The sequence below is a fragment of the Lagopus muta genome, chromosome 21 (assembly GCF_023343835.1).
Source record: "Lagopus muta isolate bLagMut1 chromosome 21, bLagMut1 primary, whole genome shotgun sequence".
NCBI lineage: Eukaryota > Metazoa > Chordata > Aves > Galliformes > Phasianidae > Lagopus > Lagopus muta.
In genome coordinates this window covers 4,122,014-4,146,288 of record NC_064453.1, presented here as the reverse complement: position 1 = coordinate 4,146,288, position 24,275 = coordinate 4,122,014, and the positions used below count along the sequence as shown (strand labels likewise).

General features: G+C 40.7%; 2 protein-coding genes across 3 annotated transcripts in view; one reads left to right on the top strand and one right to left on the bottom strand.

Moving 5' to 3' along the window:
- The window catches only part of MTOR (mechanistic target of rapamycin kinase), a 61,302-nt gene that overhangs the window by 9,862 nt on the left and 27,165 nt on the right, over nt 1-24,275 (top strand). For both annotated transcript variants that reach the window (XM_048967640.1, XM_048967641.1), the window contains exons 17-28: nt 301-435; nt 773-902; nt 1,125-1,375; nt 3,252-3,338; nt 3,693-3,860; nt 4,090-4,202; nt 4,575-4,737; nt 4,984-5,076; nt 5,798-5,944; nt 6,737-6,879; nt 7,949-8,111; nt 8,255-8,400. In XM_048967640.1, the coding sequence (XP_048823597.1) occupies nt 301-435; nt 773-902; nt 1,125-1,375; nt 3,252-3,338; nt 3,693-3,860; nt 4,090-4,202; nt 4,575-4,737; nt 4,984-5,076; nt 5,798-5,944; nt 6,737-6,879; nt 7,949-8,111; nt 8,255-8,400 (1,739 nt within the window). The remainder of the gene's footprint in view (nt 1-300; nt 436-772; nt 903-1,124; nt 1,376-3,251; nt 3,339-3,692; nt 3,861-4,089; nt 4,203-4,574; nt 4,738-4,983; nt 5,077-5,797; nt 5,945-6,736; nt 6,880-7,948; nt 8,112-8,254; nt 8,401-24,275) is intronic.
- Nucleotides 8,407-15,564, bottom strand: ANGPTL7 (angiopoietin like 7). The gene is made up of 5 exons (XM_048967642.1): nt 14,916-15,564; nt 13,212-13,312; nt 12,698-12,892; nt 11,630-11,828; nt 8,407-11,101 (listed from the first exon to the last, which is right to left on the bottom strand). The coding sequence occupies exons 1-5, from the start codon at nt 15,292-15,294 to the stop codon at nt 10,932-10,934; spliced, it is 1,044 nt and encodes a 347-aa protein (XP_048823599.1). The 5' UTR covers nt 15,295-15,564; the 3' UTR covers nt 8,407-10,931.

Sequence of the window (24,275 nt, the reverse complement as noted above, 5' to 3'; positions counted from 1 at the left end):
CACAGCTGCTAGAACAAAACTTTAAATCACTCGAGTTTCTCTCTTGGATAGCACACAGTCACATGGTGACTTGTGGCACAGGCTGGGGATTGCAGTGCCTCTTTCATGACACAGCACTGAACTTATGAAGGTAAAGAAGGAAAAAGTGAAGTTGTTTTCTTTGAAATGCATGCGCTCAGTCTTGGTGCCTGTTTGAACTATATCTCCAAGTTATAGCAATTAAGTCAGTCACCAATTCTGTTGCATGACATAATGCATTCACTGGTCAAAACGAGTCTTTTCTGGATTTAACCATTCCAGGTGGCTCTTTGGACACTGGGTCAGCTTGTGGCTAGCACTGGTTATGTGGTGGAACCATACAGGAAATACCCAACTTTACTGGAGGTGCTTCTGAACTTCCTAAAGACTGAGCAGAACCAGGGCACCCGTAGAGAGGTACGAACACAAAGCTTTCTCACAATTCTTTCTAAAAGCTTTTTGAAGAGTGCTTTTGAAATTTGAAATAAATGCCTCTGAACAAAGATTGAAAGACAAAAAGTGAAATATAATTGCTGAGGCTGACTTGAGTATAGTAAGCAGAATTAAGAAAGTGAAAATGTGAATGAGTGAAACGGCCTCTGGCAGTTGGATGGAAAGGACTGATGCTTTCTGCAGGCAGTCGTTTTGTTTCCAGATCTTCTTTCTTTAGCACCTTTCCAAGCTTGGATTCACGTGTTGACTTTTGCCTTAGTGCTGCGCTTCTGACAAATTTTCTTTGTTTCTCTTTTGTCAGGCTATTCGTGTGTTAGGGCTGCTGGGTGCTTTGGACCCCTACAAACACAAGGTGAACATTGGCATGATTGATCAGTCACGAGACGCTTCTGCTGTCAGCCTCTCGGAGTCCAAATCTAGCCAGGATTCTTGTAAGCATCTGGGGAAACATCTCTTTTGGTTTCTCTTCCAAGTGAATATACAAAGAGCTTCAGTATACAAACAAGTTGTGGCTTTTTTTTTTGTTTATTTATTTTTCTTACCAGTTTATCTTCTCTTCTGAGCAAATTATTGTTGTACAAGGTGCTGCTGAAGTGCTATGGTATTGAAAAACATTTAATATATAGCTTCTGACATTGTCTTCTTTCTCCTAGCGGACTACAGTACCAGTGAGATGCTGGTGAACATGGGAAACCTCCCTCTGGATGAATTCTATCCAGCTGTCTCTATGGTGGCACTGATGAGAATTTTCCGAGACCAGTCCTTGTCCCAGCACCACACTATGGTGGTTCAGGCCATCACCTTTATTTTTAAATCCCTTGGACTGAAGTGTGTGCAGTTCCTGCCCCAGGTCATGCCAACGTTCCTTAATGTCATAAGGGTTTGTGATGGTGCCATCCGAGAGGTGTGTGCAATCCTTCCCTTGTTCCACTGCCTTAAAATAAGAATGCATTTAAAAGAGAAAGCAGCTGGCTTTGGGCATTGCTGTGCTGTGTGTTGCTGCTTAGCATGCTGCAGAAGTGAGGTACTGCTCTGCCTTTTCTTCCCTTGGACATTTGATGAAATATCCAGTGGAAACAAATGTTCTGCTTCTTATTGAAGCTTCTGAGCATAATCCTTATGTGGACAGTATCTCATTCTGGTGTTTCTTTTTGTTTATCAAGCTGTTTTTTTTTTTCCCTAGGAAAACAGCTTGTGCAGCTCCCAGAGCTTTCAGTGATCTCTGCATTAGCACACTGTTGCAGTTATTAAATAGTAGAGGTAGATTCTTCAAGTTTCCAATAGAACTGCGTACTTTCTCACATCTGTGAGAAGGAAAACTCAATTTGCTCACATCCAGAGCAGCATGGACAGTAATTCCACAGTAGCATTTTCTCTTCCTTCCCACTTCATTTTCAGTTTTAGGAGGAAATGAAAATTGTGATAATTGGCCTAAGGTGGTGCATCTGACCAGAGATGGCTGCTGTTTGCCAAGCTTTTTTCTCAGGCTGCTGAAAACAATCTCTGGGGTGGGAAGGGCTGTTTGTATGGGTTGTTCATACTGTGTTTTATAGGTGGGATGGGTGCTTCCTTAGCAGACTCCCAACCCTGCTGTAAAACCATTGTTTTCTCCCATACTGAACTGCGACTCAGATTGGAAGGAAAAACTCTCAGTGTTCTGGGTTGGCCAAACTGAATGTGGCTGATCTAACTGCTTGAAAGCTGTGTAGTTGTGCACACCTATTAAAAATGTTCAGGTAAAAGAACATGGTGAAAGTGTACTGGGGACGAGAGCTGAGGTGGGTACATGTGGCACTAAAGCCTAAAGGAAGCAGGTCCTTGTCCTGCATGTAAGCATGCTTTTTCAGCACACTTCAAACAAAGGCACAGCACAGGAGCTCAGCATTCATTTTTGGTAAATGTGGGTGTGCTGCTCTCACTGAAGAGGTTTGTGTTACTGTGTTGTGAAACTGTGTTTCTTCCTCACTTGTTGTCTTTCTCTGAGCTTCGCTTTCACTGCATTTTGATTGTAGTCTTCAAATACTGCATGAAGAAACTATATTTAATATGTGATAATTTCCATATTCCTACTTTCCCTGGGGAAAAAAAGGCTGTAAACATTTATTTTATGGACAAGGAGATTTTATCCGCATTATTTTATACCAATTTCAAAAATAAATTCATTGCCACAAGTGAGTGCGTAAGATTGTATTAGGGGAAAAGGAATTGCAAAATTGTCATAGTATACATGAATAAAATTGTCTCAAAGTTCTCTTATTATATCAAACATCATATAAAAAAAAAAAAAAGATATATTTGGCAATATATCAAGGAACAAACTCTCTTCCCCAGTGACTTTTCACCTGAATACCTTTTTGGGGATGGGAAGGAGTGCAGGAGTATCTTAAAATCTGTGCCAGTTTGGGTAACAGGCAGGGGGAAAGGTTAGGGGCTGTATTTTTGGAAGCATCCTTCAAATCTGAATTACACAACTCTGTCATAGTTGAAGTCTTGGCTTTTGTGCTTGCAGGTTTACTTTGGCACATCCTAATAAATTGCTTACCTAAGTATCTATGTGCTTGACTGTATGAGATTTGGAGCTCAAAATTTTTGATGCAAGTAAAATAATTAAAAAACAGAAACCAAACACCACTGCACTGGAGCCACTAAGAATTTAGCCCCACTTCTTGAGCATATGCATGTTATCTGTTTGATAAATGAGCTTGTGAATTGCTTGTGAAACACAGTTCACTCTGGTGTTCAAATAACTACTTTGATCAGTACCTGTTTCTTCCTTCTAGTTCCTGTTCCAGCAGCTGGGAATGTTGGTGTCCTTTGTGAGAAGTCACATTCGGCCCTATATGGATGAAATTGTCACCCTCATGAGAGTGAGTGCAATTTTTAAGACAGTCTTGTGCTGTTCAAAAACAGCTTTAACAGGAGGTGTTCTGAGTTCATAAATAAATGGCATTCACTTCATTTTCATGTACTGTTTGCAAACACATGGAGGTGAGGGAAATCAGTAGCCTGGAGGTTATTTTTAACAGCACTAAACATACTGGAGGCACTGAATGTTTTAAAAACAAACCAAATCTGCTCGCTTACATAACTATAATGGGAGTGTAGGCCCTCCATACAGGCTTGGATTTGTTTAGACACTGCCTCCTATCATCTGCTTTTCTTGTAATTGGTACAACTTAGCTGAAGGAGAATTACTTAATTTTTTCTGGTTTCTTCTGTAGGATTTCTGGGTCATGAACAACTCCATACAGAGCACAATTATCCTACTTATTGAGCAAATTGTGGTGGCTCTAGGAGGCGAGTTCAAGCTCTATCTGCCTCAGCTCATTCCTCACATGTTACGGGTCTTCATGCATGACAATAGTCAGAGTCGAATTGTCTCTGTCAAGGTGAGTGGGAAGCTACAACCTGCTGGGTTGGTTTGGGTACTGCCAAGGCAGGTGCAGGCTGTGTGCCTTCTTCTAGAAGGATTTCTGCTGCTTGTGTTGTGGGTGCAATGTTGGCAGTGGCTTGGGGTGAAGTACAGACAGTAGTCTCTTGAAAGCAAAAGGTCGAAGCAGCTTTTCTCTGGAGACTGATCTATTTAAAATTCATTGTTTTCTTTTTTTTTTTCTCCAGCTATTGAATGCAATCCAGCTCTTTGGAGCTAATCTGGATGACTACCTTCATTTATTACTACCTCCCATTGTAAAGCTGTTTGATGCCCCAGATGCCCCAGTGGTGGCTCGCAAGTAAGCATTAGTGCCTTCGCAGTCTCTCTTTTTGGCTGTGACATCCCAGTTCCTCAGTGGTTTCCCTGGCCACACGTAGAGTGAAATAACTCTTAGTTTTCTGTGTTAAATCATGGCAGGCTGTTCTCAGTTGGACTTTGCAGCACTGTTATTTGTGTATAGACTATTAACTTTCTGTTCTCACCTGTCAGCATTCTAGTCACTTGCAAGCTGTCCTGCAAGTGATAGCTGTGTTAATGGTTTTGGTGATATTCTTCCCATTACTTCTGATGCTTAGGAGGTCTGAGCACGAATCACTTGCATATTTTTTACATTCCATTTCTCCTGTTGTGTCATGAGAGATTAGAAATCTTCTTTCTGCTGTGACTTTAGAGCTGCTCTTGAAACTGTGGACCGCTTGACAGAGTCTCTGGATTTTACTGATTATGCTTCACGAATTATTCATCCCATTGTGAGAACACTGGATCAGAGCCCAGAGCTACGAACAACTGCAATGGACACTCTCTCCTCTCTGGTATTCCAGCTGGGAAAGAAGGTAATGCACTTCCAAGGCTTATAGATGAGAGAATAGTCCAAAAGATCAAGGCTCTGAAGTTGAATATTTATGTTATAGTGTTTTGGGGTTTTTTATATAGAACAGTCTTTCCTTTTCTTAGTTGATTCTGGACTCGGGTATTGCTAAAGTAGACATTCACAATTGATTTCTTATCAGATCAGTGAAACAAAGGTGGGATTTTATGCTCTTGTGAGTAACTGGTTTCTGATGTGTTCCCTTGTGCAGTACCAGATCTTTATCCCGATGGTAAACAAAGTTCTGGTGCGACACAGGATTAACCATCAACGCTATGATGTTCTTATCTGCAGAATTGTAAAGGTTAGTTGAAGTGTATATTGGTGTTTGCATAAAAGTACTTGAGGAATGTTTCCATGTTGATTTTGATGTAGCCAGGAGACTTCAAGGTATTTGTAAAGTGAAGAGTAGTTGCTATCTTTACGTGTTAAGTATATATCTGCAAGGAGTCTGAGATTGATTGGGAAAACTGTTGTCAAATGGTCTCAGTTACTTCCCACAGAAAAATCACTGCAAGTCCTAGATAAGAACTGAAATTTGTAGTCAGTATCATCACTTTTTCATCTGGATATTCTTACATGTGAATTTCCCCTACTTGTTTCCATGGAGTCAAGACCTAACAATGAGATAGCAAGGTCTCATTTTCTGTAGTAGGGCCAACATTTCAAAAACTCACTAACTGCTGTGTAATTCAGTATAGAACAAGCAGTGCATTGCTGTCCCACACTGAGTAATGAGATGAGTAGAAATAAAATGTTTGTTTTTAAAGTCAAGTTATTCTGCATTGGTGTATTATTTTGTCCTTTCATACTAGGAGTTATCTTAGTACAAAGTTATCTTAAGTATGAAAGGGCTATCATTCGAATTCACTGTAAACTGTAATAATCATTATTATGAAGCACAGTTGTTTGCTTCACAACTGAGTTGTGAGGTTGGCTAATGCCCTGACCATCATCCATCTGATTTACAGAAAACTGCTTGTATCTGTGTAGGTGTGATCCTCACTGTGAACTGTTCATTGTAGGGCTATACTCTTGCTGATGAAGAGGAGGATCCCCTGATTTATCAACATCGGATGTTGAGAAGCAACCAGGGAGAAACCTTGGCCAGTGGTCCTGTGGAAACAGGTCCTATGAAGAAATTACATGTTAGCACCATCAACCTGCAGAAGGTAAAACTGGAGCACTGCACAGAATGATGGAGAAGCTATTATGTCTAAACTAAGCAGTTTGTTCAGTGCATCTACATATTTGTTTACTTCTCTTTTACTTTTCTGTCGCTAGCTTTGCATAAGCACAAGGTCAAAGTAGTGTTGGAGAATCCCTTCAAAATCAGAGGGTGCTAAGGGACTTACAGATAGGAGCAGCTGTGCTATCTGGCCGTTAAAAACTGAAGTAATCTTGATGCTTTCTCCTTATGTGAAGTATTAAGAAGGCTTCTTTGATTAAAAGGAATCATCTGTAGTTTCTAGAGGCATCTACTTCAGAGCCTCTGCTTTTTTCTAATCAACCACTGCCCTCATATCTTACTGTTTATTGTATTCTCTTCAAGCTGCTGTAGAACTTAATAGCTACATTAATTTAATCAGTAAATGTTTGCAGCATTCAGCACAGTATCAGGATGGATAGGCTTCAAAATGCTGGACTTAAAAATGTAGTTCTAAATGCTTTAAGTATTTTTAAGCTGATGTTTCAACAGTAGCTTCAGCTCTTGATGGGTTTTTGCAGGGAAAGAATTATCAATGTTAAATATTTGTTGTGACAAGAATGAATTTCTTAGAAATAAGACTGATCTACCACGAATTATTTGGTGACTGTAAATGGATTTCAGAGAATTGGAAAGGGGATCTCAGAAATAGATTTGGAGTTATGAAGAAGTAATGCTTCCTTTTGATGGATTTCTTCTGCTTTTGGACTGTGCTCTGTTTAGATTGGTAGTTATATTGTTTTGCTTTGTACTGCAGGCCTGGGGAGCAGCAAGAAGAGTCTCCAAAGATGACTGGTTGGAATGGCTAAGAAGACTCAGTCTGGAGCTGCTGAAGGATTCCTCCTCACCATCCTTGCGCTCATGCTGGGCCCTGGCTCAGGCATATAATCCTATGGCTCGGTACGTTAATTATGTCTTTTTCAGGTCACTTGAAATTGCAGATGCAAGCCAGAGGTTATAAGGAAAAAGAAAGTTTCTTAAAAGCTCTTAGGTTCTGTAAATAGAGTTCCTGGGACAAATGAAATAGTTGGCAACTTGATTTCATTTCCAGCCTTTGCACTTGGCAGCTCCACGATGTGCACAAAATCTTCAGTGGAATTCTGCGTATTAGTCTAGAAATAACATAAGACACATAAAAGTGGAACTGGAGTATGAAATAGTCTCATGGGTCTGTTGTGGGTGAATAAAAATTCCATAGAGTGGAGTAAGCTGCTGTACTTGCTTGCAGCCAGAATGTCTGGAGAAGCGTAGAGTTTCTGTAAGCAGTTGCCCAGTTATCTCTTCATTACGATAGACACTTGTCATCTCAGTACATAAGAATCTGGCTACTGCTGATAGGGAAGTGTTTGCCCTGGTTTAATTTTATGTTACAGTGAGCTTTGTCACTTAGGAAATTGAAAAAGAAAGAGTGTGATAAAAGGTCAGCACTTCCCAGGTAGACAGATAATGCTCCTGTCCTCCATACATCCTTGCAAATGCATCACAAATCCATTTCACAGGATTTCTTCAGAGTACTAATAGTGACAAGGGCAGTCGCTATCTTTTTCATCACCATTCCTTCTCCTTCCCCAAGATTTGCCACTAATGCAATCTCCAGCTGTTGCAGTCCTGTAGTAAGTTCAGAAAGTGTCTGTGCACATCTGGTGAAATGCCCAATTATTTTCACAGTATTCATTTGTAACCGAAGTCAAATGAGGCCTCATTCTTTGTCACATAAAAGCTGCTCTGAAGATTAGTTCTAGCCTAAAATACTTACTAGCAAATGATAGTAGTATCTCTTACTCTCATATTATCTCATCCTATTATGTATTTTTATAATGTAGGTCTCAGTATTTGGTACAGAAGCTGCTTTAGTAAAAGCTAACTGCTGCGTTTCACAGGTGGATACAGATATGCTGTTTGTAGCTATCTTTGCTTGCTGTCAAATATGCTTTTTCTCATGAGTAATCTTTTTTTTTCCTCTCTTCAGAGATCTCTTCAATGCTGCTTTCGTTTCATGTTGGTCTGAACTGAATGAAGACCAGCAGGATGAGTTGATCCGAAGCATTGAATTGGCCCTGACTTCTCAGGACATTGCAGAGGTCACTCAGACACTGCTGAACTTGGCAGAATTCATGGAACACAGCGACAAGGTAGACATGCTGTCAAGCTTTCCAACACTGGGTAGTTGGCAGGTGTCTAGTGCGTAGAAAGGATGTGAAGAGTTCATGCATACTTTCTCTTTAACTTTTTTTAAATTTAATTAACTTTCTTTTGATGTATGTGCTCTACCCAGGGTCCACTGCCGCTGAGAGATGACAATGGCATTGTCCTCCTGGGGGAAAGAGCAGCCAAATGCCGAGCATATGCCAAGGCTCTTCACTACAAGGAGCTGGAATTTCAGAAGGGTCCCACTCCAGCCATTCTAGAGTCTCTTATCAGGTAGGACCACAGCTGATGAGATTTTTTTGCTCCCACGTCACTTCGCAATTTAGGAAACTATGAAGATGAATATGGACAGTTGTTAGAATTTCTACCACAAGTCTCTATTGTAGGCTTACCTTCTCTAGCTTGTAGATGTACACTCCTGACTGCTAAATTCTGCTACAGGAAGCTGAAAAGGTGGAGATAGTTCTGATTTCCTCCCTTATACCTTCAAGTTCAGCATGGGGCTATTTGGAGTGGCTTTAACATAAATGAAAGAGACTTCTATACCTACAAATAAATAAGCCAGAACAGCTGAAGCTAAAATTTCTAGTCAAATTCTACTCTTCTGGCTTAGGTAGACTTCATTCTTCATATATCAAATTGAACACGCTGTATTGAATGGGGTAGCGTACTGTCCTGAGCTTTGTCAACAAAAATCATGGAATCATACAAGGGCCTGATTTGAAAAGGACCTCAAAGATTATTTAGTTTCAACCCCCCTGTCTGGAATACATGCACAGTTAATAACAAAGCAGAGGAAGCTACTGTGCATGTTCTGAAGAAGAGTGGTCTCGTGCCCTCTTGAGACTCTTTCCATTTTCATCTTGCAGTTGCTTTGTTCTGCTGTCTCAGAGTTCAAAAGCCTGACTTCAGAGTGTGCCCACAGAAACACTAGAACAAAGTGTCACTCACTGTAGGAACAGAAGTTCTGCTAAAGTGATTTCTTTAGATTTCTTTCTTTTAAGAGAGATTATAACTTTGGATCCATATTATTATAATTTCAGGAGGCTTTCTGCCATTGCACTGTGGTGTAACCCTTCTCTGCCTACCAGCAGCTCTGCTTAATAATACACCTCTTGGCTTCAGAACTCTGAAGGGTTTGGTACTAAACAACACGTTTTCAAACATGAATCTCTTTCTTATCCTTTTAACATTAATGCTCCGAGCTGATATCGACAGGTTGATTTTGGTTAAACAAAAATTGGCTTTGTCTGTATGCTGTCATTTTTCAATCCTTATAACTCCTTGGAGTTTGCTTCCTTGTTCCCTCCCCACCTTGCTCCCAGCTTCTATTTGATTTGTTTCATTTGTCCTTTTATTTTTCTGAGGAAAAGATACCGAATTCAGTGTGTCAGTTGTGGTCAGTTGTGCAGTTATTTCTTTGTGCACCACAAAGCAAGTTAAGGAGCAAAGAGTTGAAATAAATCAAGATTAAAAATGAAAGGCAATTTATTAGAAATCTTAAAGTTTAGAAATCTTTCAAATCCTCTTTCTAGACCACAGTTAAAATGGTTCCAGCTATAGTTCCATGCAGCTGAAATTTATAGTATGAATAGTCAAACATTTAATAATCAAACATACATAAAGCAATTTCTGACACTTCTATCTCCATTTTCATATGAGACCAAACAATTTAAATTAGATTCAAGTCCTCTTTAAGGTGAATAAAAATAGATATATTAAATATAACTATCTTTTCCAACATATTCAAACGAGTATGGCTATGGGAGGAGCCTTTTTTAATGTTATTTGCAACACTGTGTTATAAAAGGGAGAAACAAGATACTGATTTTCAACATAACATCTCCAGTTCACTTTCAGTAGGAAGATCTTCAGAACAAATGTGGATATTTCTCAGCCTATGAAGTGTGATTTAATAACTTGGGTTCTCAGGTGTGTAGTAGTGTTTTGCTTAAGGATACAGTGGTTTCAGGTGTGGGAGTGGGGTTGGTTGGCTGGGTCTTTATTTTTGCTAACTTGCTGTTTTCTTATTTTCTTACTGCCTTATGGAACACTTCTATATCCTAACATGAACATAATTTGGTGGTGGCCTGAAATGTTGTAATCTAGTTTTATCAGGCTTTAGGAATAAGTATTGTATAGGATATGGGATAAATCCTTTCTCCATGCACTGTCTGCTGTGTGCAGCTGTCTGTGGGGACAGCAGCAGGAGATGGCAGTAAAACTTCAGGAGAGAACCTGCACAATAGTAGCTTATGGAGAACGTTTGGGCTTCGTTCTTCCTTCTGTGGGGATGTAAGCTGAAAAAAGGTACATCAAGAACACTTCTGTTTGGTGATTTGGTTTGAGACCAATATGTTGCTTTTGTGATTTGAATCCCTCTTGAAAGGAGCTAAGCAGCAATACTTACACTTGACAGATGGAATGGGAACAAGGAGGCTTTCTTTTTGCAGTCCCTGCCTAACTGATCAGTACAACCCACGAGTTGCAATGCTAGTGAAAACACACCAGGAAGTTTTCTGAAGGTGCTGTAAGCGCAGGAGGTGTTTTGCCTTTTGTTCTAACCTATTCTAACACAGTATTTATCCCTTTAGAAAGAATCTTCAGAGGAGGAGATAAGTGTGAGCCCTGATAACACTGGTGGCTGTATCTGGTGTTTGGTGTGCCTTAGTGACTCTGTGTGTACATACTGTGCATGTTTTGCACATACTAGATGAAGTGGACAGTTAATTGGTGGGAGTTGTCAGTTGCCCACCTTCTCTATAGTGGCATCATGTAGCTGTGTGATCAGGGATTGATTTCCTCTATGGTTTGAAGTCCTCTGGCCGGATCTTCATCTCAACCCGTTTTAGGGAATAGGTTGAGCCATGCCATCCATACCAGGTGATACCATCCATGTTTTTGGTGTGTTCTCCTTTGCGGTAGTAAACGCCGTTCAGGTTGGAATCTGTGCAGCAGTTGTACCAATATCCACCTTTTCAGAAAACAAATGAATAGATTCTCAGTCAGCCACTTATTTAAAAACAGGTATGTGTTGTACTAATAATCATGATGAATTATTGCTCTGTTCTAAAGAAGTTGCCCAGAATGCTGTATTTAATTCTTAGAGTCTGTGGCCCTGATAGATGGTATTACAGGTAAATTCAAAACTTAACATAAATACTGAGTGCACAAATGCTTAAAAGTTAATGAGACAGTTTAGTCTGTTAGTTTTTCATTTATTTGCTCGTTCCTCTCGGAATATTTCTTTGCCTTCTTTCTGACTGAGAGCACAGGCAATGAATTTGGGTTCCTAGCGTGGACATCTGGCGGCCTTTAGAAAGGGTTTCTGGGCTCTGTGGCTAAAATGCATTATTTTATTTAGATGGATATCAACAGTTTTTATTTACACATTGCACAGGTTTGAACAGAAAGTGAAAAAATGAAGGGCAAGAAGCAGAGGAGACAGTGATCTTTGTGACAGAGTCTCGTGTGCTCAACAAGCTCACTGGGGGCAGTTTACCTTTACGGAACTGGGCGCAGTCATCCACACACTTGTCGTTATCTTTGTCCTTTGTGCTGAAGGCTGTGTTGTTGTGGTACCTCAGGGAGTCACGTCCTGTGTTGCCAGTGTAGTTGCCCACAAAAAGACGGTAGCTGTTTAATTCATTGCTCAGGGTGAACTGCTTGTATTGTGCGTAGCGTATGTTACCTTCCCAGTCCTGTCATAAACAGTGAGGAAGAAATAATTCCTATTAGAATGGTTACAGAAAGACTGTGTGGCCTGTGTTTATATACAGTGCATGTTGCAAGTCTATTCTCTGTCCTTTCTTATGAGTCTTCTCCATCTCAGGAACAGGTTGATGGAACAAAGAAGGCAAAGAAACTTTCCAGGGCAAAATACCATGTTTCCAAGTCTCTGCACTGGTATCAAACAGTATGTATGGAAACCTGGTTTGTAGCTCTCACATCCAGCAGACTCCTTTGATAGTGTGCAGCCTCAAGTCTCTTTTTTTTTTTTCTCTGAAAGAGCAACTTCTAGACATAAACCCTTGCAGCTCACTTCTGTTTTACTTATCCCATCCCTCAAAGCAATTGTGCTGAATGTAAGTTAACCCAAACCAGAACGAAGCCCTAAAGAGACTGTAGAAATCACTTTTTGGGTAATACAGTGCAAACTAACTTGTGCATGAACCAGAAAGAATTGCTGCACAGTAGGAAGACTTAGCCTCAAAATCTTTATCAGATTCCTGAGTGAATGTTTAAATCTGCAGTGGTAGCAGTTTGGTCTGTCTGCAGAGGATCATACAAGGTTCTCTAGAGCTCACATTACTGAAGACACAGACTACGTGGTGGAGTTTGAAGTTGTAACCTTGATTTTTGCTTGCTGGAGATCATGGTTCTACTTTGTCCTTGCATCTGTCACTGGGTCCATCCTGCTTTCTACTTATAATTAAAGCATGCACATTCCTTGAGCCTTCTATTACAATAAGAGATGGTATCTGCTTTGGAAGAACTGCTCCATACAAAACAAAACACCAAAACAACAGCCAACAACCTTTGGTTGCTGAGGTGGAGAGCTTTTAATTACCTCCAACTCTACCCGCAGAACAGTGGGACGCCGTGAAAGTCGGTAGATGTTTTCATTTCCCAGCCAAAAATCTCCCCGAATGTTGCCAAATCCATCCCTGTATTGTTTCCAGTCCCTATTGAAAGATGTCAGACCAACTTTACGCCTCTGAATGATTGTCCAGCCACCTCCATCTGTCTCCATGTCACAGAACACCTAGAAGAGGAAAAGTGCAGTGCTTATTGGGAGACATAGGAAGTTTGTTTTCAGCTGAAACAAGACAAGAAACAGCACTGTTCCAGCTTTCACAAGTTGGAGAACTTCCTGTTTTATTTAAGAAGAATTGGAACAAAAAAAAAACACTGTTATCTAAACACCTTACAGTTTGCCCTCAAATGCACTTTCCTCCCAGATTTGCCTATGTAAAGATGCTGGCTCAAAGTGCAGGGCATCATAACTCACTATGTGCTCTCTTTCTTTTCTGTATTATATTTCAGAAAGCACTTAATGTTTGTTGTGTACATTACATCCTTACCTCCAGATCTGGACTCCCCAGAAATTCATCAGGAGGTAGCTTGTAAACACCAGAGATGCGATAGTTCCTCTGATAAAGTGATGAGCAGTCATAGACAGCATCTACTTGAATCAAAACCATAAAGTAAGAACCTGAGCTGTGAGAATAATGCCCCCTTCCCCCTGAGTCTGCTTTCTTAAAGCTTTATTTGTAGTATGAGAGATAATTAAGAAGAATTAAGGAAGTCCTTCCTACAAGTCTGTTTATTTGAAATGGTCCAAAGAGAGCTCTTTACTCCTTTTCACATTGCAACTGTATATATTTGTGCTGAAAGGTAAGAAGCTGTATTTGCTGTCCCCTTCCAATAGTAAAGCCTTCTCCAGTAGAATGGATGGGCCTGCAGCCAGGTGCTTCTTTGGCTGTGTGCTTGAGCTGGTTAGCTGAGTCTGTGGGTGAGGTGTGTTAGCTCAGCTCTTTCTGCACTGGAGCTGTGACAGCCGGTGGCTTTTAGCTGCAGTCAGTCTCTGTGAGCCTCCTTTCTCCCTGTGCAGGAGCTGACTCGGTGCTGGTGATGTGCACTGCTTCTGAGGAAGATAAGCTAACTGAAGCAAGGCTTTACCTGTTCTGACAGATTTTTAGTACAGACTCAATATGTCTCACCTGGTGTAGTCAGACATGCATTAAATACCCTCTGGGCTAGTTTCTTGTGTGTTGTTAATATTTTTTTTTCTGTGCTTTTACTATGGCTCCAGTGAATTCAGTTCATGGTGAAATCTATAAGACCTGCTGGAAGCAGTGAGTGGTGTGTGAAAGCTGAGCAACTCAAATGTTCTGAAAGCAGAATTTAGTAAATAGATTTAGAAGTTTTTCCTTCACATTTAAAAAAACCAAAATGTGTGTATGTGTTTATTTTGTTTTTTTTTTCTGCAAATTCAATCATCCTGGGCAATAACAGTCTAAAAGAAATCTTAAGCTTGTTGAAATCAATTTCTCTTTAAGATAAAAGCCAGCAGAAACTGAATGACACTTTCTTCTAGAGATTGCAGTACAGGTAGCTGACCTACAAAATGCACCTGCATTCCACATTACAAGCCTGTGCAATTGCTGTGTGCATTGAAATCTTCCCCTAGGGAAGAGAGAATTCTGAGTGATCTAAATGTGTTTTGGCATGTATCACCACTTACATGTTGCATCATCTGCACCTTTTGAATTTTGAAGAATCATCATTCAAATAATGGATTGAGTCTCTTGCTCAGAGATCATCATAAAGATGCAATTACAAATCTACAGTAACGCTTGGAAAGCATTTCCTATTGCTTTACCAACTTCTGGTCCCCTGTCAGCACTGTGAACTCAAAGGATGTCACTGCCAGAGCCATTTCCTCCCTGAGCCAGCTTTTTTTTTTGGATTGGTGCTTCAATGCTCAGAAAGTAAGGTGACTTACTGAATTAATCACTGAACTAACACATTATCTGTTCAGTTTTTCCACTTCCTGGTAGCAAGCATGCAGGCATTAAAATACAGCTGGATCTCTGGACTTTTGACATGAAGTCAAATAGCTTTTTTCCTGAGGATCACCTGCCTACAGAAGTATTTTAAGCAGATGTATTCAGTACGCAGCCTGGATAAGCACGTTAGTGGGACATGCTAGCATTAAGAACTAATTGTTAGTTCATTCTGTGCATTAAGATGTGCAGCTGGGAGCTTGGAGACTCCCTCCTTACCAGCCGAAGTCTGCGTGACCGTCTGAGCTGCCTGCAGTTGCATGATATCTATCTGGTTGTTCATTTCGGAGTACTTGCTCTCAGCATCAATGAGGCGGGACTCCATCTGCTTGGTGCTTCCTTCCAGCTCCATCACCTGCATGACCACGTTCACCCAGTCACCTTCCTGCTTCTTGCTCAGCTCCTGCAGCATTCTGCTCAGGTTGGCTACTTGCAACTTGAGCTCTTTAATCTCATCGCAGCATCCCGTCATCTTGGACTGTCCGTTCCCATTGATCGTCCTCCTTTTAGGAGGCTTCTGCAGCAGTGCTGGATAGACAGCAACAGACACAGTGATAATGCAGAGCCATGCCAGCTGAACAGTGGATCTTGCTGGCATTTTTTGCTTACAGCAACAGAAAACTCCCAACTGACTGCGGGCAGTCTGAGTGCAGCTGGGGTATGTAGGAAACTTGCTGCAAGTGCTGCAGCAGAATGGTACCTAGCTTTCTTCCAATGAAGTGAGCCTGTGAAGGTGGAGCCTGAAGAATCAGCCTTTTTTCAGACCCCTCCTGTCAGAGTATGAGCTTCCTAAGTCTCTCTCAAAGCATCTTAAATACATTTTTTCTGTTTACTTCCACCCCCTAAAACTATGTGAAGCTTTCTGGCCCCTCCCAGTTCATCTGTTTGTATCAGGTATTTACTGGGTGAAATTGGAGCAGGTTTCAGCCAAGGAAGGTTGGGATGTGCAAGAGAGACTTCACACTACTTCAGGACAGAACTGAGAGGGAGAGGGCTAGGAAATGAGGAAAGTTTCCAGTAATTTTTGCCTATTGGATTCTAGCCCTCTTGGTGACTAACTCTGGTACTTCAATAACGTGAAAGCCTTGAAGGTGCAGGATGTGAAAAGTCTGTTCTAACAGGATAGGGTTGGGTTTTTTTTTGTTTTTTTTTTTGAAAGTTCAAGGAAGGTAACTCCCTAGAAAGTACCCAGAGCTGCAAAATAGCTGCTAGCATACTGTCCAGCAGTTGAAGGCATGGAGTTATTACTCCCCACAGTATTCTATAATGTTCTATAGTTTAGAATAATTAATTCTAAATTCATTTGTTAGCATCTAGTTCTAATCTCTCTGGACACTCTTGTCTTGGGAGTGCTTGTTTGTGGGCTGCAATGCTGTTCTTTTTAGAGATGGGAGATCTAAGGGTGGGGTGCACAGTAGTCTGCAAAACAGGTAAATTGAACCCCATGCTTTTGTTTGTGCATGGTGGACGAGCAAGAGAACATTAATGCTGAAAGGTGATCTAACTGAAGTTGACAAGTGATGTGTTTTTTACTGCAAGCAGTCAGTCTAACTCCAGTGTTATGGAGGCCAGTTTATTGATAAGGCATTAAGAGAAGGATGACCTGTGGGTAATTAAAACATCCAGAGTTAGATAAAGTGTAAGTTTAAGAGTAACTTTTAAGTCTTTAGACCTCCAGGATATAAGTCAAGCATCAGCTGGGTGAGATCCCAAGACTTCCCTTCTCCTTCTGTATCCTTTAATAGTTAAAAAGTTGATAATAGTTGTCTGATTCCAAAACAGAAGTTTCATCAGTGGTGTTGCCTTTTGCTGAAGGTCTGCAGCTTTTCTTCTAGGTCCTCGTGGATCAATTTTTACTGCACAGGCAAACTGCCCTGCAATTGCCATAAGTGTGGGTTATTCTCTCTCTGCAAGCTTCTGATTGTGAAAATTGGCAAAGATAAGCTACAAATGAAGGGGTAAATGACTCGTCTGCTCCTGGGGTAAATGCCATGAAAGTTCTCGGTGTCCAAGAAAACAAAATGAAGCTAATCTTGCTCTTTTTGTGAAGAAAATGAGAATAAACACAGCAGAGGCATATTATCCCATCTCAAATTCTTTTGCTGGTCCAAAGCAGCTGCAGGATTTTGTTTAATTAAGATTAGAAAAGCCTTGGTGATCTCCCGTTTGCTTTTAGAGAAATGGGAAACAACATCTAGCTGGTACAGCTTCTCCTCCTTTGTTACACTGCTAGCTAGGTGCTTCCTGTCTGTCTCTGATTTGCAGCACAACTGGCAAATAGCTTTTCTGCAGAACAGAAATGAGACTCCTCACCCTTCACCAGGGTGCAAAGATTTAGGAAGGTGAAAGCATCAAAGCACTGAAGAGGCAGAATATGTTAAAGAGGAAGAAACAGATCAGAGTTAGAGGTCTCCAAACAGGCAGCATGGGTGCCTTGTGCTGCACTGTGGGTGACTACCTGTGTGCTGTACTTCAGACAGAAGCCCTGCAGGCTGCAGTACAGGTGAGGCTGCTGTGTGGTGTTGCTGACCTGAGATATCACAAGAGACAGATGTAAGAACTCTGATTGAAGCACAGAGGACACCTCTATTTACAATAGATCATTGGCTTCAGTCATGTTGTTGTCATGGGCATTCCAGAAACCTTCCATTGCAAAATTGCTTTTATACTTCAGACCAGAGAGTGCCACTGCACACAGATGAAAGCCTGACCTTTTTGTTCTGTCTCTAATCCTGTCTGAGCCCTCTTCCAGCTGGAGCTTCTGCCATTCCCAGGGGCAAATTCTTCTCAGGCTGCCTGCGATGAGAAACATGTTTTTGTGGAAGCTGGAACAAAGAGCAGGACAAGCCTGACTCTGGCTTCCCTACCCCAAAAAGCCACCCTGCTAATATCCCAATCTTGTTATGTAGGACTCTGATCCTTTGTGCTGCTTCTCCATCTTACAATAACTCTTCTCTTTGCCTCGTACGGTCTGAATTCCCCACACTCATGCTTGTATCACACGGAGCAGATCTGGAAAAGAGTAACCATTGTCCTTGTGTTCCCCTTGATTAAAGTTTTGGAAGTGTCTAGGATTCAGCCAAGCTCCATGTTGCATCCAGATGTTACAAAACAGTGCAGAAATGCTTCTGAATCCCTTTTCTAAACTATGTAATTGAAAATGAGCCAGCCAGGGCTTTGTTTCAGATTCAGTCTCTGAACTGTATAGCCTAATTCTGGACATCTTTCTGTTACGTACTTTGGTTTTCCTGAGATGATGCTACTTTGTTCTGTCATTTTGATCTCTGTAAGGTGCAACTGGCATTATGCAGGATTGGAAAGCACAAATCTGCACATCTGTCACTGCTTTTGAGGGAGCATTAAGGGAGATTTAGGCAGACATCTCTGTTGGCAGAGGCCTTATCCTTAAAGGAATTTGAGTTTTTTGTGTGTTTGAGTGTTGAATCTCTCTCTGTTGCATAGAAAGTAATAGTCTGTTACACGTGTCAGTGTACGTTATTGCCAGATAAGATCAGCTGTAGAAGTTGAGCCTATAGGAAATAATTCTGAACTTAAATTACTTAAAATAGGGCCCTAATTTCAAGGTGAATTTTGGAAAGTGGCACAGCTATGGGCATAACTGAAGAGAAACTGATTCCCTGACAGCTGTGTAGGTCCGGGTCCAATTTTTGACTTTCCCTTGACACTGATAGAGAAATCCAGTCTGAAATTCATTGTCCTACCTTTCTTTTATTATATTTCGTATTTGGAGGTACTCTGCTATGCAGTAGCTAAAAAGATGATATCTTAAGGTCAAGAGCATGAGGCGAATTCTTTCTAACTTCCTCAAGGATGTTAGGTTTGAAGTGGCTGGCAGGATTAATATAAATATCAGTGGTTAGCATGCACCTCGAGGTGTTGGTTTATGTTACGTAATTGGAGAAGTATATTAATATCACTCAATTAGAACCAGGTATCTGACCCTGGAGGGCCAGATTAAATTAGAGATGGGTGTAAATGAGTGCCTTGTCTGTAGAGTTTTTCTGGCAGGTGTTTGTGAAGCGAGAGAAGAAAAGCTGTGCCCTGTGGCTATTTATTTGGTAGCCAGCCATTGCAAAACCCTTAACACCTATCTGGCAAATGCTTAAACCTAGCATTCCTGGTGCCTGCTGAGATGGCAGAGATGCTCAGCTCTCTCCTGGCAGAGCCCAGAGGTCCATGCTTTTGCCAGAGCACTCTGAAGAACTGCTTTTCTCTTCTAGACAGCCAGGAAGCATGGAAAAGCATGGAACTGCTCACCTCTCTTCTTAGATATGCATAAACGTTCACTTCGCTGTTGCTGTACAGTAATGACTTCTGGAAGGGTGAGGATTGGGAGCAGTAGTCTGGTCTGCAAGCAGTCACTCACTGCAACTGTTTATTGAAAACAGCTCTTTGCTGGCAGTTGTTTTTTTCTGAAGTTTGTTGAATCAAGAATTCAGGGATGCCTGAACACAAACTGTGGAATTGAGGAAATTAGCCCACAAATCCAGTTCCTGGTGCCAAAGGATTATCTGTTCTGCAAAGTAGCAATAGCTTCCACTTCTAGTCCCAGAAACAAGCTCTTACCACTGCTGGAGGAAAAACAAGCTTGAACTGGGTGGATAAAATCTGCGAGATAGAGGAGGTTTGATTTTATACAGTGGTGAGGAGACAACTTTGGCTGCTTTTAGATGTTACACACAGGCTGCTTTATTGCAAAAATAAGGGCTTTTTTTTTTCTAACGAGCCTTGAGATCTTTGTGGAGATAGAAAACGTGTGCTCCTTCCTAGCTGGTCTCAGGACTTCTTGAAAAGTCTCTAATATTAACAAAAATAACTGGGGAAGATGAAGGAAGGTCCAGGCTCTTAATTCTAATTCTTGAAGATTTAATGTGTTTTGAGTGACAGAATTTTGCTAGATGTCCTTAAAAGTAGTGGATGACTGGACTGTATAAAAGGGAGCACTAGACATCATGCCTGGGCTTTATGGAGGAGGAAATCATCAGTGGGGTGTTTTTCCTGCTGAAGACAGTAGAGTTGTTTTTCATTCCTAGTTGATGTCTGGTTTCTATTTAAACAGCCTTCAGAATAGACAAGCAATAGAGTGCCTTTCTCTTAAATAAGTAATGGAATTACTTTTTGTAATTCCAGCTCAGAAGTGAGCTTTGCGCATTGAAGACTTGCATTTTGGTTTGGTGTCTTGACAATCAAACAATAGGTTTGCCTGACCTCTCACAGCTAATTAAGTTCACAGATAGAAGATTTTGTCCAGGATTTTCATATCAGGGAATTGGTCAGGGATAGGCACTTTTTCCCATTACTATGCCATTCCATCTCTACAAACTCTTTTTCATCAGGCTTGTCACATCTTAATATCCTGCTCATTTTCAAGTGCTATAGGCAGGTTAAGGTTGGACAGGGGTTGGATGTTCTCCTAGCCCAGCTCTCTCCTAACAATTTTTGATTGTCAAGATTAACAATTAACAAACAGGGGGATTGATTAACAAACTGATTAACAAATGGGGATTGATTAACAAACTAATTAACAAACGGGGAAAAAAAGTGTAATTTTGGATTTATGTTTTCTCTCTAGAAAGCTTTCTGCACCCACCTCGTCTCCTTATCCAGCTGCCCCTTCTATCTCTGCTGAAGACTGTACACTTAAAATATGGAAATTAATGCTTCTGATATTGTTATTGAGATCAAATCCAATTATCCTGTACTGCTTTATGTAAGTCCAGGTGGGCCAAACTCAAATCTGGAGGAAATCACTTTTGCAGCTGATTAGTGCTCATTTTGAAAGAAAGTATAGGGATCTTGCAGGCTGTTTTATTGGTTTCCTTATTCACTTTATTCCACGAAACACAAAATCAAATAATGTGTTCTAAGTAGTGAAAGGAGGGCAATGTATATTAGAATCCCTGTCTTGAACCAGCTTAAGAAGTCTTGCTGTCTGCCTTGGCTCCCTGCGTAGCTTTGTTTTGTGTACCGTTCTGATTCATGTAAGCAGACAAACAATACAGATGGCTTGTGCTTTACTTAGAAGACTGTAAGTGTGTGCAGATGGTGTTTAAAAGATTGAATTTCGGAGTATTTTACTTGAGCATTTTTCTGAAGGGAAAACAATTCACAACTTAGCATTTCTGGAAGCAAGAAGGTAGCTGCTGTCCAGGCCAAAATACTGTTTTATGTAAAAATTTAAATCTCATGGAAATAAATTAAATGTAGTATACAGACACTACTGGAGTGCACTGTAAACGTAAAAAGCATTTGGAGAGCATTAGGAGGAAGGCAGATGTGAAGACTGCACTGAATAACCAATATCTGCTCAGAGCTGTTGTCTGTTTCTTACAGGAAAAATTCTTTAACTTTAAGCAACTGGAAGAAGGTACTTTAACCTTTCCTCAAAGTTGGCATATGTACCCTGTGACCAGGCAAACCTACACCTAAAACTGTAGGTGTGGAGTGGTCTTCTCTTATGGGCTGATGTTGAGTAAAGGGTTTGAGTTGTGTGGTTGGTTTCTGTTGATAGTAGTCTGTATTTTGTTGGCTTCTAAACAAAAATGAGCAGATGAACTTGTTCTGCACTCAGTGGATATGGAAAAGAAATGATTTTTGCTTTAATTTTAAGCTTCATATTACCTTGAATTGGGAACAACTGCTAGGACACCACCCAGCAATCACAGACCGGAACGCCCGTCTGCTGGGTTAGCCAGCAGCATTGCTTCCGTCTTGAGAGATGTTTTCCCACCTTCTTTAATCCAAAAAGATACTGTACAAACTGTTACCAGGTACAAAAAGAAGACATCCCCCTGTCTTACAGCAGTGATGTTATGGCTAAAATCCCTGCAAACTGCCTGGCTGGAGCATTAGCCCTTCAGGGCTGCTTTTGTGTACCTGCGTGCTTTTCTGTAGTGTTGTTCATTCTATTCAGTCCCCATCATAATAACTAAAAAAAGAAAACAACAGCCTTATATGCTTTAAAATATTGTAGAATTTAGGACGATTTTTTTTAGGCAGGTATCTGCAATGAGAGGTAATGCTTTTATAGCAGGGAGGTGAAAGTGGAGGAAGTGCAAAGTGGCACCATTTCTGAGTATGTATTTTGAGTGTATTAACAGGGCTCCACATGGAAATGCTTTTCCAAAAGGAGTACAGTCTGTTGGCCTGCTCTCAGAGAATTTGTATGCAGAGAGCAGTGGGTCTGTTAAGAACTCATTCCAATCAGCTGCAGTAGCAGTGGCTTTTGGGAACTGTCAGTATACTTCCAATGATCCTGTGGATGAGAAAGCACAGAAATCCAAGCTCTTTTAGAACAAAAACCACAAGATGAGAACTTAATTAATTCATAAACAACTGCATTTTGTTTAGCAAAAGGATGCTCTGATTACCAAGGATTTATTGCTGTGAGGAAAGTCAGTGAGTATTCAGCCATCATTAGTAGAACTCAGCTTGAGATGTGAGTCTTGCTTTGGAGGGATTTCTGTGTTCTTCTTGACAGTTGCAATTCTCTGTGCTGAGGTTTGTTTTTGTCAAAGCAATGGATGCTTTCTTCTTCTTCCATTTGTGTAAGCACACTTTTAATGTGCTCTATCAGGACACTGACAGGTTCTCCATCAGTGGCTTATCCCAGTACAAAGAATTACTTAGCTTTACTCACTGTCTGGGTTAGATCATTTACTAAGAGTGATTTATGGCTAATAATAACAACACAGGTGTTCTATCTATCGCTATATATTCTTTTAGACCCAGGCCTTTCTCCTTCCCCTTCTTTCCTCTCCTTCTCCTTAAACCTAACAGCTACAGCTTAGAGTAGTGAAACGTGTAATTGTACTGTGGAGAGCCAAGAAAGTACAAAACAAAAAGGAATGATTGAGTGCACCAGGGAGCATCAGCAAAAGTGCAGTGCTAATAGTCAAAGAATAAAAGATAATGGACAATTTGTCAGGACATGTTGACAAGAAAGATAAGTTGGAAGTAATTAAGTGCCTGACATACTGGAAGTGATGTTCCTGCCAATGGCTCTTTAAATCATCAGGACATGAAATGTGACAACCATTTATCACTTTTATGGGGCACTGCTGTCTAGCTTTCCCTTGGGAAGCGTGGAGTAGTATGTACTTCAACTATCTTACTTTCAGAAAGGCATGGGTACATTCCAAGAGCTTCCCATTTTTGGGTGCCTGTCTTTAAGAGCTGTGATTGTGGTGCATTCTTAGTCTAAGTCTAATTTGACCTCAAACTGTTCCTAGTTCCTATTTCCAAAGGTGTTTTACTTGACATTGCCAGATACCCAGTGTGTCAATGAGCTTGGTTCTGTAGTTGTCAAGAAAGGAAGCTTTCAGGGAGAGAATAAATATATAGCACTTGAAAATGTTCCTTCTCTTGACAGTCTGTTCAGATGACTGCCTTTAATACTGTAGATTTCATTGTTTTGTATGATTCAGTGCAGCTCTTATGGGGAAAAGATACATATGTATAAGCTGTCATTCTGACAACAGGTAACAAGGGGCATTTCTGCAAGCTACACCTATCTGTAACAACATATTCAAAGCCTGCTAGAACTGTCTCTGCATTGCTGTCACTGCCCATGTTTTGATAGGTTTTGCTGTTTTGCACTTCCATTGTTAACAAGTACTAATATTGGATTGTAATGTGTTGTAACGTGCTCAGTTATTGTGACATCATTTGGAACAGCTTGCCCTCTTTGTTTTCCAGTGTCAGTAGGGAAAGAGGAGAGCAATGAGCCAGAAAATGTTAACAAATAAGTCTTATAAAATAGCAAGAGGTCTATAAAAAGGTATTGAAGAGATGTTGAGCAAAAGCAGTGATAACAAGAACCACTGTGGAGATAGAGCCATTTCTGACTGTAGAACAAAAAAGCAACCATGTGAAATAACAGTGATTCAGAGCACATCACTTGAGCTGGTGAGCCAGGCTCAGGAGTTGTCTACTTGTGTTTCACAAAACTCAGATACCCCTGCAAAGCAAGGAGAGTGTGTTTAACTCAATAGGATGCTGTGACAGCAGGTGTTTCTGCCATGGTCTTGAACACAGGCAAGAGAAGAGTACTGGTATGGGTTGGCCCCAGTGCAGAGGTGTTACTTGAAGCTGAGTGGTTTGTCAGCTGTTCTAGTGATGGAGCTCATTTCCTGCAGTGTTAAAATCTCAATTCAGATTTTTCAAGGGAGTTGGTGATCTAGGTAAGACAAATGGAAGGGAAAAATATCAGCACTGTAAAGCTCTTACTAAGTGCTGGTATTTGGTGGTGGGAAGGTCTTGTGTACACAGAGGTGGGTAAGATGGAAAAAAAATGCTAGGGAGGAGGTTCTATCTTAATAAAATGAGATTCTGAGGAAATTAAAATGAAGAAATGGAACATGAGAGCAGGCACTGAAGTTTTGCACAAGTCCCCTTTTGATCACTGTTAAATCTTGTTTGTATCCCTAAATTTAATGGTAGCGAAGAGGAAAAGTGATAACTGGAGAAATAAAACAAGCAAAACCTCAGAAGAATCCTTTCCAGTGTGGCTGCCAGTGATTTTTTGTTTTAAAGACGGATGTCTGTATCTGAAAGTAT

What these genes read in the sequence shown, in the direction of transcription:
- ANGPTL7 (XM_048967642.1), bottom strand. Translation starts at nt 15,294, where the DNA reads ATGCCAGCAAGATCCACTGTTCAGCTGGCATGGCTCTGCATTATCACT. An exon ending in TGGGGAGTCCAGATCTGGAG is followed by an intron (nt 12,893 to 13,211) that starts GTAAGGATGTAA and finishes TTCCTCTTCTAG; the next exon opens with GTGTTCTGTGACATGGAGAC. An exon ending in CTGCGCCCAGTTCCGTAAAG is followed by an intron (nt 11,102 to 11,629) that starts GTAAACTGCCCC and finishes TTTTCTGAAAAG; the next exon opens with GTGGATATTGGTACAACTGC.